At 30.9% G+C, this 14,136-nt stretch overlaps 1 protein-coding gene across 1 annotated transcript; it reads left to right on the forward strand.

Annotated features, from left to right (window-relative positions):
* Positions 1 to 7,733: 7,733 nt before the first annotated feature.
* Positions 7,734 to 13,142, forward strand: LOC101512672 (protein kinase G11A). The gene is made up of 2 exons (XM_004487461.4): positions 7,734 to 8,716; positions 12,096 to 13,142. Exons 1-2 carry the CDS (start codon positions 8,130 to 8,132, stop codon positions 12,898 to 12,900), a joined length of 1,392 nt encoding a protein of 463 aa, XP_004487518.1. The 5' UTR covers positions 7,734 to 8,129; the 3' UTR covers positions 12,901 to 13,142.
* The last annotated feature ends 994 nt before the right edge of the window (positions 13,143 to 14,136 follow it).

Raw genomic sequence — 14,136 nt, forward strand, 5'->3', positions numbered from 1 at the left:
GAAGTTTTATTCAATATTATCAAAATCCTGTTAAGTTTTAATAACAATATCAAATGTCACGTAGATTTAGAAATAACACTCAACTGTCAATCGATTCTACATCAATTGATTATGAGCCATTAAATTGACAAATATTTTCACTTCACTTGAATGTTAGATACATTTTCGGACGAATTATTTTGTGTGTGTGTGTGAACAATTTGTTATTAATTTTTTTAGCATGTGTTTGTGTGGAAGTTGATTCTTATTTCAAACAAAAACATGTTTAATATAAAATCTGTAAACTTTATACAAGTGTAATCTTTAATAATAGTAGGTTGAACCTCTATCTTTTAGAACTAAAATCCCTATAGTTGTTGTATGATGCATCAATTGTAAGAACTGATAGGAAAAAAAATTCTCTAAATCCGTTTGTGCACCATCTAACAACAAAATAGGATTCAAATGCTCAATTTCATGACCTTCCATGGGACTCCCAACCCTTACCATTCAACTTGAGGAAGTATTAAACCGGTGATTAAATATTGGTTGCTCACATAGTTAGCTATAGTTAAATGGGTTAGTTACTTTCGGTTAGAATGTTTAGTTACTTAGCTCTTAATACTTCATTGACATTGCTATATAATCTCATCTTGAATCAATACATTATGTTTCACAATAGACCAAGTTATTGTGTCATTTGCTAATTATCCCCATGCTCATTGTCCTCAAATATTAATAATTGGATGCCTAATGTAGGTGACAATTTCACGTTGATTTCATATTTTGTGCGATTTGCCTTGCAATTAATAGAAACTAGAAAGTGATGGTTTATTTGCAACAAATCCTTGATTGTTGCACGAATTGACCATAAAGGCATGCAAACAAATCAACAAAACAAATAGATATAAATGTTTGTTTGTTTAACAATTGGCACTTTCTATTGTGTTTCTTTCCATAAAAAAGACCTTAAGAAGGAAAAGGCTACACGAACCCAAACAAAAAATATTATAAATTATTCATTAGATGAATATATTATTATATACATGAATTAACATTTTTGCTCTAGAAGCTAGTGAGGTTTTTGTTGACCCTTTATAAGTGTGATTGGGCCAATTTAAGTTGGAATTGAGTGGGTGGTTTTAAGTGTTTGTCTTTTATGGTCATGATTTGTTGATGCCTTGAATTACCAATTGACATAAAACAGAGAGGGGTCTTGAATTTAAGCATGGTTCGTTAGCTTTTGGGACTCTCTTGACATAAATAATTTGAGGATAAAGTTGGTTTGAGAAATAAATAAGGCTTACCATATCCAAATTGCAATTCTTTTAAAGAGATTAATTTCTATATATCAGTAAAAAATAAAAGCATAGCATGCAATCTATCAAATCTCACTAAATAATAGATATTTATAGAAATATTTTATGAATTAACATACAAAAATTGATGTTATTGTGTGATTTGAATAAATGCATGTATAATTACATTATTTTTTAAAATAATTTAATTGAATATATTGACAATATAAAAATATTTTACTCTGTTAATTAGTCACAATAATTATATCACAGCAAATATTAGAATTTAACTCTTTCTATCTCAAAAGTCATATAAATAGAAGTTTGAGATTGACACTTACAATATATCAAACACTAGTGAAGAGACAAGCATTGATGTGTCTATTTATTTGTGTTTTTTTTTCTTTCTATTCGATTATATTTATCTTATTTTAGTGCATTTGTTTCAATTTTATAAAATCTATATAATCAAAACTTATCTAAATTACATTATCAATATTCATGTTATATATTTTGAATTTTGAAAAGTGTGTTGTTGAGGAGCTTCCTATAATTATATTGTTGATTTAAGTCTAAATTTAAATTTGAAAAAGAAAATGAATTGTTAAGAGTAAATATATTTAGAAAACCCCTTAAAAATATATTTAAAGAAAGTTCCCCAACTAAAATAAATAATTGTTTTTTATATATGGTATTAAATTAAATGTTTAATATCTTTAACTATCCTTTTAATAAAATAAAATAAAAACAACAAAAGATGACCTAATTAATGCATATATCAATAAGGAGAGTAGAAGCTTTGGTTAGTGGCAACTATATGCCATAAAGATCCGTCTGCATTACGTAAGTAGTGACCTTGATTACATAATGATAATCGACCCACCTGTCCTACGCAGTCAATAATGAATACCATAATGAAATAGAGAAAATAAATTGGTACTATTTCAAAAAGTTTAATTTAAAAAAAAAAAATTATATAGATTTTTGACCGATGGACAAACAAAATATTCAGTATATTTTGAATAGTACTATAAAAGTAAGTTTGGATTATAAAACATCACAGTATGAACTTGTGTTTATTTGAAAACTGCAAATCAAAGTTTTACTAAATCACAGTAAATATTGTATTTAAATATATATTAAAATTGTGAAATATTTGTATCGGATGTTTATTAATCGTATTATTTATTTATATTATTTTACTGTGAATAAAATTAATAATTTTTATATATTATAATATTATCATTTATATGTTTGAGTTAATTTATTATCATAAGTAAACACAATTTATAATTTTTTAAATTTTTATTGTAATTTTATATTATAAATTAAAGAATTTAACTTTTTCGATTAAATTATATTTTTTATAAACATACTTTTATCATTATTTTTATATAAAATATTATATCTCATACACTACAGTATTTGATACCGTAATTGTATATGCTAAAAGTGACAAAACTTGGGGCATACCCTCGAAAAAAAAAAACAGTGATATAATGTAGCTTTTATATTTCTTAGGTTGGAAATTTTCCATCAGGTTTGCTTTTAGAATAAAAAACAATAGATTCAAATGCTCAATTTTAACTAAATTAATTTTACATTAATCTTCATCCCAAATATTTAAAAATAATTTATAAAAATTAGTAGAAAGACGGATACTAACATCTTCATTTGTCCACTTTTTCATAGCATTTAATTATGTATCTATTTTCTCACATTGTATTTTAACATGATTCATACACATGGAATTATTTTATTTATAGATTATTATTAATGGTATTACATGTTTCCCATTGACAAAATATTATATATGAGTTATAAAAAAAACCATTATGTAAGAAATGTAGAGTATTATTGTTGTCTTTGATTTGGCTTAATTATAAGATCGGAAATTGATTCTAGATTAGGAGCATATTTCAATTTCCTATATTTTTAATCAAAATGAAAGGGGAGTTATATAAGAACCAGAAAATATCATGTTATGACGTTGGTTTGTGATGGACTGTAGATTTTCAAAATAATGATAAAAGATAAACTTTTAAAAATAGGTAAATTACACAAAATCCTATTATCAAAAGATAAATTTTTAAAACAAATTTTTCAATAATACATGCATATATGTTTAGGATCTGAAGAACAACCGCAAATAAAAGGATGTGATGAATGGATAAGCACCATACAATGTTTCAAAATAAAATATGTGTTTTCAGTTTGAACTTTAATATGAATGGTTGAATGTGACTTTCAATTGTATTTTGAACTTACATATGTATTTGTTATTGTTTTAAGGCATTGTATTGATAATCCAAAAGCGAAAAGTAAAATCCAAGGTGATGGAAATAAAAAATTTCAAAAAAAAAAAAATACAAAGCATAATCAAAAAGAAAAAAAAAATAAATCTAGTGAATAAAAAGAAAAATATAATTAATTAGTATCATACATAGATAACAAAAGAATTGTGGTGAAGAAAAGTCACCCTTTTAAGTTAATTGATGAGCGTGCTATATAATATTATAATACAACAAAAGAATATGAAATTAAAAATGTGAAAGGAAGAGAAAATTTAACATTTTTGTGAATGTGTGTCTCAAATCATAAAGTTAGTTATGCTTAAGAGTTGTTATAACTACCTTTGGTTAAGTTAGTTATGACAAGGTGGTTATAGTTAGTTAAGTAAATGCCTTTAAATATTATAGTTGTAAATGCATTAAAGTAATGTAGTGGCAGAAAAATATTGTTGTAATAGTGAGAGCTGGAAAACTAAGAGAGGCATATGCAATTCATGATTTATAGAAAATCAGAGAGATGAGATTAAAGAGAGAAAAGAAAGATTGAGAGAAATGCTAGTATTGCTGGTTCATAAACAGTGATAGATACTAGGAGATCAATCTTGAGAAGACTTTAATCTTGTAAAGTTTCAATCATCAATAGTGGATTAATCTTGTTTGCTTGCCTGTGACGTAGGTCTCAACAATTGAGACCGAACACGTAAATTCTTGGTGTTATTCTTCCCTTATCCTTCTTTAATTTTCGTTTGCATTGATAGAGAAAACTGATTTTAGTAAAGTGCAGAAAAGAAAACTGTTTTAGAAAACTGCAGAAAACGGAGAATGATAATCAATCTCCGTTTTCTGGTTTTCTGAACATTCTGCGTTTTCGTTTTTCTTCTGCAATTGTTTGTCTTCTATTTTGTTGGTTTAATCTTTGTTGCAGATCCCAATATTATTTTAACAATTGGCGTCGTCTGTGGGAAGGGAGCAACAATGGTTGGAACCACAAAGGTTGATATTGAAAAGTTCAATGGAGCAAATGACTTTGGTCTATGGAAGATAAAGATGCATGCTATTCTGGTACAGCAAGGCTTGGTGAACGCATTGAAGGGTGAATTGGTTCTTCCTACAACATTGACTGCACGAGAAAAGGAAGAACTGACTGAAAAGGCAAAGAGCACTATCATCTTGTGTCTTAGAGACAAAACTTTGAGGGAAGTTGCAAGGGAACCAATTGCATCAGCCTTATGACTTAAACTTGAATCTCTCTACATGACTAAATCAGTTTCAAATAGACTCTTCATGAAACAACAATTGTTCTCTTTTAAAATGGATGAAGAGAAACCTGTCACGGTTCAACTTGCTGATTTTAACAAGATCCTCGATGATTTGGAGAATTTAGAAGTCAAGATAGATGATGAAGACAAAGCTCTGACCTTGCTTAGAGCCTTGCCAAATTCATATGAACATTTCAAGGATGCTATAATGTTTGGAAGAGAACAAACAATTACTCTTGAAGAAGTGCATGCCTCCATCCGGACAAAGGAAAACTATAAAAGAATTGAGGTCAATAATAATAATCATGCTGAAATTCTGAATGTGACCAGAGGAAGAATTGAAAGGAATGGATCAAATAGAAATAAGCATAAGTTCAATTCAAGGTCAAAATCTGTCTTGGGATGTTCTTGAAGAGCAAAGGCTATGAATGAATTATTCTGATATTGAGTTAAGGTGGAGAATTGTGAAGTTATATCTCAAATAGATTATTTTCAATAAAGCATAAAGCTAGTACAATGGCAGCAAGGTCAATGATTGAATTATTATGATATTGAGTCAAAGTGGAGAATTGTGAATGTGTGCCTCAAAGTTAGTTATGCTTAAGAGTTGTTATAACTACCTTTGGCTAAGTTAGTTATGACAAGGTGGTTATAGTTAGTTAAGTAAATGCCTTTAAATACTATAGTTGTAAATGCATTGAAGTAATGTAGTGGCAGAAAAATATTTTTGTAATAGTGAGAGCTGGAAAACTAAGAGAAGCATGTGCAATTCATGATTCATAGAAAATCATAGAGAGGAGATTAAAGGGAGAAAAGAAAGATTGAGAGAAAAACTAGTATTGCTGGTTCATAAACAGTGATAGATACTAGGAGATCAATCTTGAGAAGACTTTAATCTTGTAAAGTTTCAATCATTAATAGTGGATTAATCTTGCTTGCTTGCCTGTGACGTAAGTTTCAACAATTGAGACCGAACACGTAAATTCTTGGTGTTATTCTTCCCTTATCCTTCTTTAATTTTCGTTTGCATTGATAGAGAAAACTGATTTTAGAAAACTGCAGAAAACGGAGAACGATAATCAATCTCCATTGTCTGGTTTTTTGGTTTTTTTGGTTTTCTGAACATTCTGCGTTTTCATTTTTCTTCTGCAATTGTTTGTCTTCTATTTTGTTGGTTTAATCTTTGTTGCAGATCCCAATATTGTTTTACACTTTCAATACACAAATCATAGTATTCACTTTATTATATATTGGTGGAATGTTATTTTAGTCTCAAGCATCTTACCCTTACATGTTCCATGTTAGAGACTGTGAACTATCATAATTCACAAGAATTTCCAGTATCTCAAAACCACAAATTGTGAACTATCATAATTCACAAGAATTTCATGTATATCAAAACCACGAAGGCACAAAATATATAAAAGTATTTAAGTTCATTATCAGAGTGATATCACTCATGGTCTAAATGTTATCAAAAGAGCCAACAAGAAACACATGTCTCTTACTAGGTCAAGGGAAGGGCAACGTAAATATGAGTAGACGAGGATAATGGTGGATTATCTGAACAGGGAAATGCTCACGTGAAGCAAAATAATAGGATAACATCTCCATTGAAATGAAGAAAAATGACATAGCAAAGATAGGGACAACTTCAACGGTGCCACTTGCGACTTGACACGAGTCTCTCGTTGAGTACAAAGATCTAGTGCACACACTTCTTCGACAACCCAAGGGTAATTTTTAGCCCATAGAGGTTATTGCTAATAAGCAGTGACACATTTTTCACCATATCGCTCTTGCCCAAGATAGAGGAAGAAACACAAGTTAAATATATGTCTTGTAGTCTATTCCACCACTCCTCATCTGCTTAGATGAAATAGCGATGAATATGACACTCTAGTGTCACTCATAAGCAATTGAGTCAAACAATGTTAGTAAGAGACACCATACATTCCTCAAAGCCTATTTCAAAAGTTGCACGGGGGATAAAATCGAAGGAAGGGTACCGAGGGGGAGATGCATCCCAAAAATCATTCCCTCAAAATCTATATTCAGCATATAAGCATAAACAAGAAAAGAAGAAAGGAAATACCATGTTCTTCAAAAGCACTTCAAGAAAAATAGATGAATGAGAATCCAATGAATAAACTCTCAAATACTAGGAAATGGAGCAACCTTCTCAAAAATGTGGGAATGATAAAAGTAAAATCATATATAAAAATACGAGAGAAATATAAGAGATGCAAGAAAAAAGAAATAGCACAATGAAATTTCATATGACAACAAAAGACGAAGAAATTGTGAAGGAAAAAATAACTTTTATTTATAAAATGTGAAAAATATTCAAGATGTTACAAGCTTACTTCAGGATGCTTAGCACCCTAAGGGTCCATGAGAGTTACTATCCATAAATTGCATAGATAATAAAGCCCTAATGCGTCACAACTAGTCACTTTAAAGGTTCACGTCACTTCTGTTGCATTATTAAAACAATTATTTTCTAAAGTCAAACTCGTCAATGAAATTCAAACAATCACTCTCTAAAGTCAAACTCATCAATGAAGCCATTGTTTTGATCACATAATAACCTCTAACTCAACCAAATAATCTTATCCTCAACTGAAAAAAAAAAAACAAAAAACAAATATCGTCAATGCATAAATAAACACCAAATACAAACCACTATCTCCTCTTCACAAGCTACAACATGAGAGACACCTATTTGACAATAGACCTAGGCCCCCCCCGTCTTTACAAACAGAGCCAACTAAAGGCTTATAGAATAACAACCCATTCCATAACCACTTTATCTCTCACTCCTAATCCTAACCCAAATTCTTATTTAAAGGTCAAAATGTTTGCATTTACAACACCTCACTGAAAAGGTAATCCCTAATCAACTATCATTCCACATCGCTTCACTAAATGTACAATTGATGTGATCATAACATAATTATATAAAAATCATGATTACAAAAATCATAAATGAATTTGATGTGCCATCATTACTATAAATAAACTAATTATAATAATTAGTCGCTACAATCACGAAGAGGCATTTAAAACCACGCGAGTAGTAATATTAGAAACGAAAGAAATACTATCCATTTTTAAAATGAGTTTAAACCCACAGAGAATCGGAGACATTTCATTTCCTCCGTTCTGAAATAGAGAAATCAATACAGTGATCGACCCAAACAACAACACTGTAAGTGACACTGCTTCAACCTCCGTTACTCTCTCTCTCTTTAAAATTAAAAACACGCTCAAATTCATTACTCTTCGCTTATCCCAACGCAATGGACCCATGGCTCGACGATCTAACCGATGACCTCCAAAGTCTAAGTTTCGCCTCCACAACAACAACCACAACTGTCACCGCCGACATCAAACGCAGTAGTAGCACAAGCTTTGGTTCCGAAACAACCGCCTCAACTTCCGCTCGTCTCTTCCCCGGATCCCTACCTCACATCACCAAACCTCACGCTCCTTCTTCCGACCCTCGCTGGTCCGCCATCCACCGGATCCAATCAGAATCTCCTTCTCGCCGTATTCTCCCCTCCGACCTTCGATTCTCCCGCCGTCTCGGCTCCGGCGACATCAGTTCCGTTTACTTGGCTGAACTCAACGACGACGGTAAACTTCCGGCGATGTTCGCCGCGAAAGTTATGGATAAGAAGGAACTTATTAGTCGGAGTAAAGAAGGAAGAGCTAAAACGGAGAGAGAAATCCTTGAATCGCTTGACCATCCTTTTTTGCCTACTCTTTATGCTACAATTGACGCTGCGAAATGGCTCTGTTTGTTAACGGAGTTTTGTCCCGGCGGTGACCTTCATGTTCTCCGACAACGCCAGCCCAACAAACGCTTCCAGGAACCTGCTGTCAGGTGCGCACTTCACTCGATTCCAATTTTAGCATCTTCATCGTTATGATAATTATTTTTATTATTGTTTATTTATTTATTTATTGTTTTTCTTTTTAGTTTTATTACTATGGTTTAGTGATAGCATGATTTTAAATTACCGTAACTGCAATACATTGCAACCTTAATTTTGAGCGATTTCATTTCATTTAATTTCATTGCATTTCAGCGCAATTTAAAGGTTTGCGGTAGAGTCCCAATTGTAATTTAAAACCACTAGTGAGAGTGAGTGAGTGAACCCGAAAACTGAAACGAAGAGGGAAAAGGGGATCGGGTGTGGGAATGAGCAGAGGATCCGTTAGTGGAAACCGTTATTGTAATGAAACATGAAAGCGACGGTTACATTGTTCATGTTTGGCTTTGTATTTTGTAGGCTCCATAACCACCATTCTCATACCCCTATTTCCCTCTTCGTGGGACCCACCATATGTCACCGTCATTTTGTGTGTCGTAACTCCTTTTCTTTGCTTCACTGTCACCGCAGCATATTTTTATCCGGTGACCTTAATTGGAAATTTGTTGTTTATAAATTATTCATCATTTTTGCGGTGATTCCTCTATCAAAATTGATGGAGTAGTACACATAAGGTCAACGTAAAATTAAAATTTTGACGTGGCTTTCCAGCTATGGCTCAGTTTAACCTTTGGATTCCGTGGTGTTTCTGAGCTACCACGTGTGTTGGTTAATTAATTAATAATAATTCAATAATCATTCTTTCATGTGCCTACAATTTAGGTAAAACGCTATATATCAAAAGTCAAAACGACACCACCTTCCGAGGTAGCTTGCTACTTATCACTCATCATGTTAAGGACTAGATTAGCCTCTTTTTTAGTACTCACTGGTACTGTATACTTAGAATCGTACTACTATATTCTATTCCGATTATTATTATACGTAATTTTAGTTATTTAAAGTTATTATTCGCTTTCCACCTTTAATTTCATTAGAATACATTAATGTGTAGTTGAATATTTGTTATAGAAAAGAATAATTTAGTTTATATTTAATAAAAAAATTTAAAAATTTTAAAAATTAATTATATTTAATTAAATTTTTTAATATTTGTGAAAATAAATTTTTTTAGTTATAATATAGACGAAAGATATTAGACAAAAATACCTTCACCTTTATTATGATGATAAATAAATTATATTTTCTTGATGTGGTGTAAAAAAAGGAATTAATTATATTAATTTATTCCTAATTATAACAGTCATTTCCTGGCATTAATAAATTTTATTAAGATATTTTTTGAATAATAATATAAAATAAAATTAAATGTTAATTTTAATTAACATTAACATTAACTTATATACAAGTTCAAAAATGTATGCATTTCTTCGTTTATAATCAAGTACAAAGGGAGTACTACCGTACCCTTCCATTGGCTCTATGTTGTGTATAGGAGTATTGCTGTATTGGCTAATTGATTTGCTTATTTTTCTATTTATCATTTATGTGCATTTTATGAAAAGTAAAGTTTTTAAAAAATAAAAAATAAAAAAACAGAAAAATTAAATTTTTGATTTTGTTGTCAAGAGTTGAAATATTTTATTGTTCTTTGTTAATTTTAAATGCTTAAAAATATAATTTGGATTAATGTATATACACAGTTTGTTTAAAGGCCTTTTTGTACAATTAGTCAATCATAACCATAAGTACTTTTGTTTACTTTAACAGTAACTATATCTTATAAGTTGATGGTGTATGCCAATTAATTTTATAAAAAAGTGATTTTCATATAATATCAGTATATAACTTTTTACAATAATGTCAACTATTTGAAATCACCCTTTCAATACTTCAGTGATCCAATTATTGTGATCTACTTTTATTGTAGAAAGTGTATGTTGAATTAGTAAATTCTTAATATAAATTATATAGAATTAATTAATTTATATAAAACGTTTTATTAAAGAATTTCACACCTTCAATTTTAAAAATGGAATTATGACCCGGATCAGCCTTAACTTAGGGAAATGGAAATATTTTATTCTGGACCCCATAAACTTTTGCGGGATTTCTGGATATTATATATATAGTTTATACACTAAATAAAAATTGAATGTGAGGTTGAGTTCTTGCAGTGGTCCCTTGTTGGGATGGAAATTGTTCTTCCAAGACTTGGTTCTACTGTTCGCAGCTGTGTTATAATTTTATTTTATTTTAATTTCTTTTATTTTAACAGCTTTTTCTCTGAAATAACGTAACGTAAATAGTCTGCTTTTTCCTGTTCTTTCACAGTATGTAATATGTTCCTTCTTTATGGGCCATAAAAAATTGTGTTAATTAATAGCTTGTCTTTTTCGTTACCCTTCAATAGTTTTTATTATATTTTGTTTTTTAGCTACGGGTTGCTTGTTACTTGATTAAGAAACTCTGCATACCAACGAATGAAATAAAGCAAAAGCCAAGTCTTCTTTAATTTATACATTTAACTGATCGAATTATTTTCAAACAATTAAATATATTTGGATATAAGAATATTATTTTGCTGTCTGCAGAATTGGATGAAGAGTTATGATCCTGCTTTTGGTTTTCTTGTCATTATCTACATGTCTTATGCGAAACACGCAACTTTTTTAATTAACTCTTTACATACATAGGGCAGTGTCACTGACAATATACCTTTATTTTTCCTACTTGCGCGGTGAATAATTATTAATTTTTGACTTTGAAACATATTTCGTGCAACATATGGAAATTCAGTAGCAAAAAACATAATAGTCAATATCATAAAAAAACAGATATTTCCAGAGGGATATGAGGTTTTTTGTTTTTGAAGTGCCTGGTGTTAGCCAAACAACCAATAGAGTAGTAGCCCACATGGTATACGGCAAGACGATTTATGCCCTTGTCTGATCCTCACGACCCCTTCGATCGGTAGGCCTAACAACCAAACCAATATTCGTGCCATGTCGGCCAATAATTATTCTTCTCTTAACTTAGATATAGCATTATTGCAATTTTATGCTAAATATAGGCCAATCATCCCAATCATCTTTCTATCCGAACATGCATATTATCTTCACAATGCAACTATTCTTACTTTCTACTATTTGGGAGTATAATTAACAGTAATAATACATACACACCCTATCATATTTGGTTAATCATGTATTAAAAGATAATTAATTCAGTTGAGTAAATAATTAATTCAATTCAAAATCAAACTTGTAATTAATTTAAATATATAATTAATTACAAATTTCAGTGTGATTTGAATTAACAATCAACTCATTTAAGATAACCATTTTTTCAAATAAGGGGAAAAAAAGTAAGAGTCTATGGAGCATTTTTATTTAATTAATGCTAATTAATCTCCTTATTTTTTGACAGATTCTACGCTTCAGAGGTGTTGATGGCACTTGAATACCTTCACATGTTGGGAATAGTATACCGTGATCTGAAACCTGAGAATGTGTTAGTTCGATCAGATGGTCATATCATGCTAACAGATTTTGACCTCTCGTTAAAATGTGATGATGATTCCACACCAACGGCCCAGATCATCTCCAACCAAAACTCTCCACAAGTACCCCCACATAAAAATCCCCACAACGAACCCTCTCAATTCGCCTCCTCTTCTTGCATAATACCGAATTGTATAGTCCCAGCAGTATCCTGTTTCAACCCAAAACGCAAGCGAAAGAAGAAGCAAAACCTGCGTACTGGGCCTGAGTTTGTTGTTGCTGAGCCCATTGATGTACGGTCCATGTCATTTGTGGGGACCCACGAATACTTAGCTCCTGAAATCGTGTCAGGGGAGGGACACGGTAGTGCTGTTGATTGGTGGACCTTAGGAATATTTATATTCGAATTATTCTATGGCGTGACACCTTTTAGAGGTTTGGATAATGAACTAACACTAGCAAATATTGTGGCTCGAGCTTTGGAGTTCCCAAAGGAACCAACCGTGCCAGCCACGGCAAAAGATCTTATCTCACAGTTGTTGATTAAAGACCCAACAAGGAGGTTGGGATCAACAATGGGAGCTTCTACCATCAAACACCACCCATTTTTCCAAGGTGTTAATTGGGCATTGTTAAGGTGTACACCTCCACCTTATGTTCCACCACCTTATACTACTAAAGAAGTTGTATCTGATGAGAGTTGTCCACAAACTCCTGTTGATTATTATTGATCACAGATAATAGGATGGGGGAAAAGTACAGTTAGCTAGATAGTTAAGTTCCAACAAATTTAATTTTATTTCTCTCTCTTTTTTTTGTTTATTTCCTCTACGTTAAAAGTTAATTTGTTACCATACTTTTGTCTTTATATTTAAGAGACATGAATATAGCAAAATGTAATTGTCATATGTCACTCAAAGTATGTTAATTCAGCATGATGACAAATTAAATTAACTGGGCGCATTTGCAGACAGGTTGGTGAATTATATAATATAGTTAGCAATAGTTGTTGCAAATGTTTTTAATATTTTGTTGAGTTTCTAGATATGCGATCAATCGATGACAAAGATCAAACAGAGATAAGAGCTGCTACACTACACCTAGAGCAGACAATGTACGTTAGAAACAACACATGAAATTCAATTAAGAACAAACGAGAAATGTGTTGGCGAAGTGTGTGGCTATTTGTGTATAAAACCATGTCAATCTATGTTTTTTTGGCGTTTTAATTAAGTTGTGGAAGAACATTTAACCGACCACGTGAAATGTCGTGTGCTATGTGCACGAGACAACTATGGGGCTTGGTTGTAGCCGGTAGTTTGAGTAGTGACAACCACCCTTATTCTTCCGTATACACAACTAAAATAAGAGACAAGATAGGAATTTAATACACAATATGTATGTGTAAATCCATGTCAAATGAGGGTAAAAACACCATCTAACTATAGTAGAAGAATTGTATTAAATGAAAGAAATTACATGCTCTTTCTTGAAAATAAAATAATATTAAATGCATGTTTAATTATGCTTTTGGGATAATATATAATTGATTTTGACATACGTATACGTAGATGTTATTGAGTAGAATTAATTTTGCTGACATAATTAATTTTAATTTGAAATTAAAATTTATACTTTGAATTTAGACGTAATTTTTATACTGAAATTTATTATTCAACTTCCTTTTACGTAAATATATCAATATAACTCACTTTACACTGAACTCATTTTTATCTAAAATACATTTTACAAAATAGTTTTTTTCTAAAATATATTTCACAAATCATTCAAAATCATTTTTGTGTTACAACATAATCAAACACACACTAATATTAGGAGAAGCCTAGCATAAAAACTATTTATTCCTCTAATTTTTTTCTCTTATTTTCAACAAACTCTAATATTTATTTGGTTACTTTTATTTGGGATGTAACAAATGGTACAAGCGGTTGCTATTTATATGAGTG

The sequence above is a fragment of the Cicer arietinum genome, chromosome 1 (genome assembly GCF_000331145.2).
Source record: "Cicer arietinum cultivar CDC Frontier isolate Library 1 chromosome 1, Cicar.CDCFrontier_v2.0, whole genome shotgun sequence".
Taxonomy (NCBI): domain Eukaryota; kingdom Viridiplantae; phylum Streptophyta; class Magnoliopsida; order Fabales; family Fabaceae; genus Cicer; species Cicer arietinum.

Coding starts and splice junctions, on each gene's coding strand:
- LOC101512672 (XM_004487461.4), top strand. CDS start 8,130: ATGGACCCATGGCTCGACGATCTAACCGATGACCTCCAAAGTCTAAGT. Junction 8,717..12,095: donor TTCCAGGAACCTGCTGTCAG/GTGCGCACTTCA, acceptor ATTTTTTGACAG/ATTCTACGCTTCAGAGGTGT.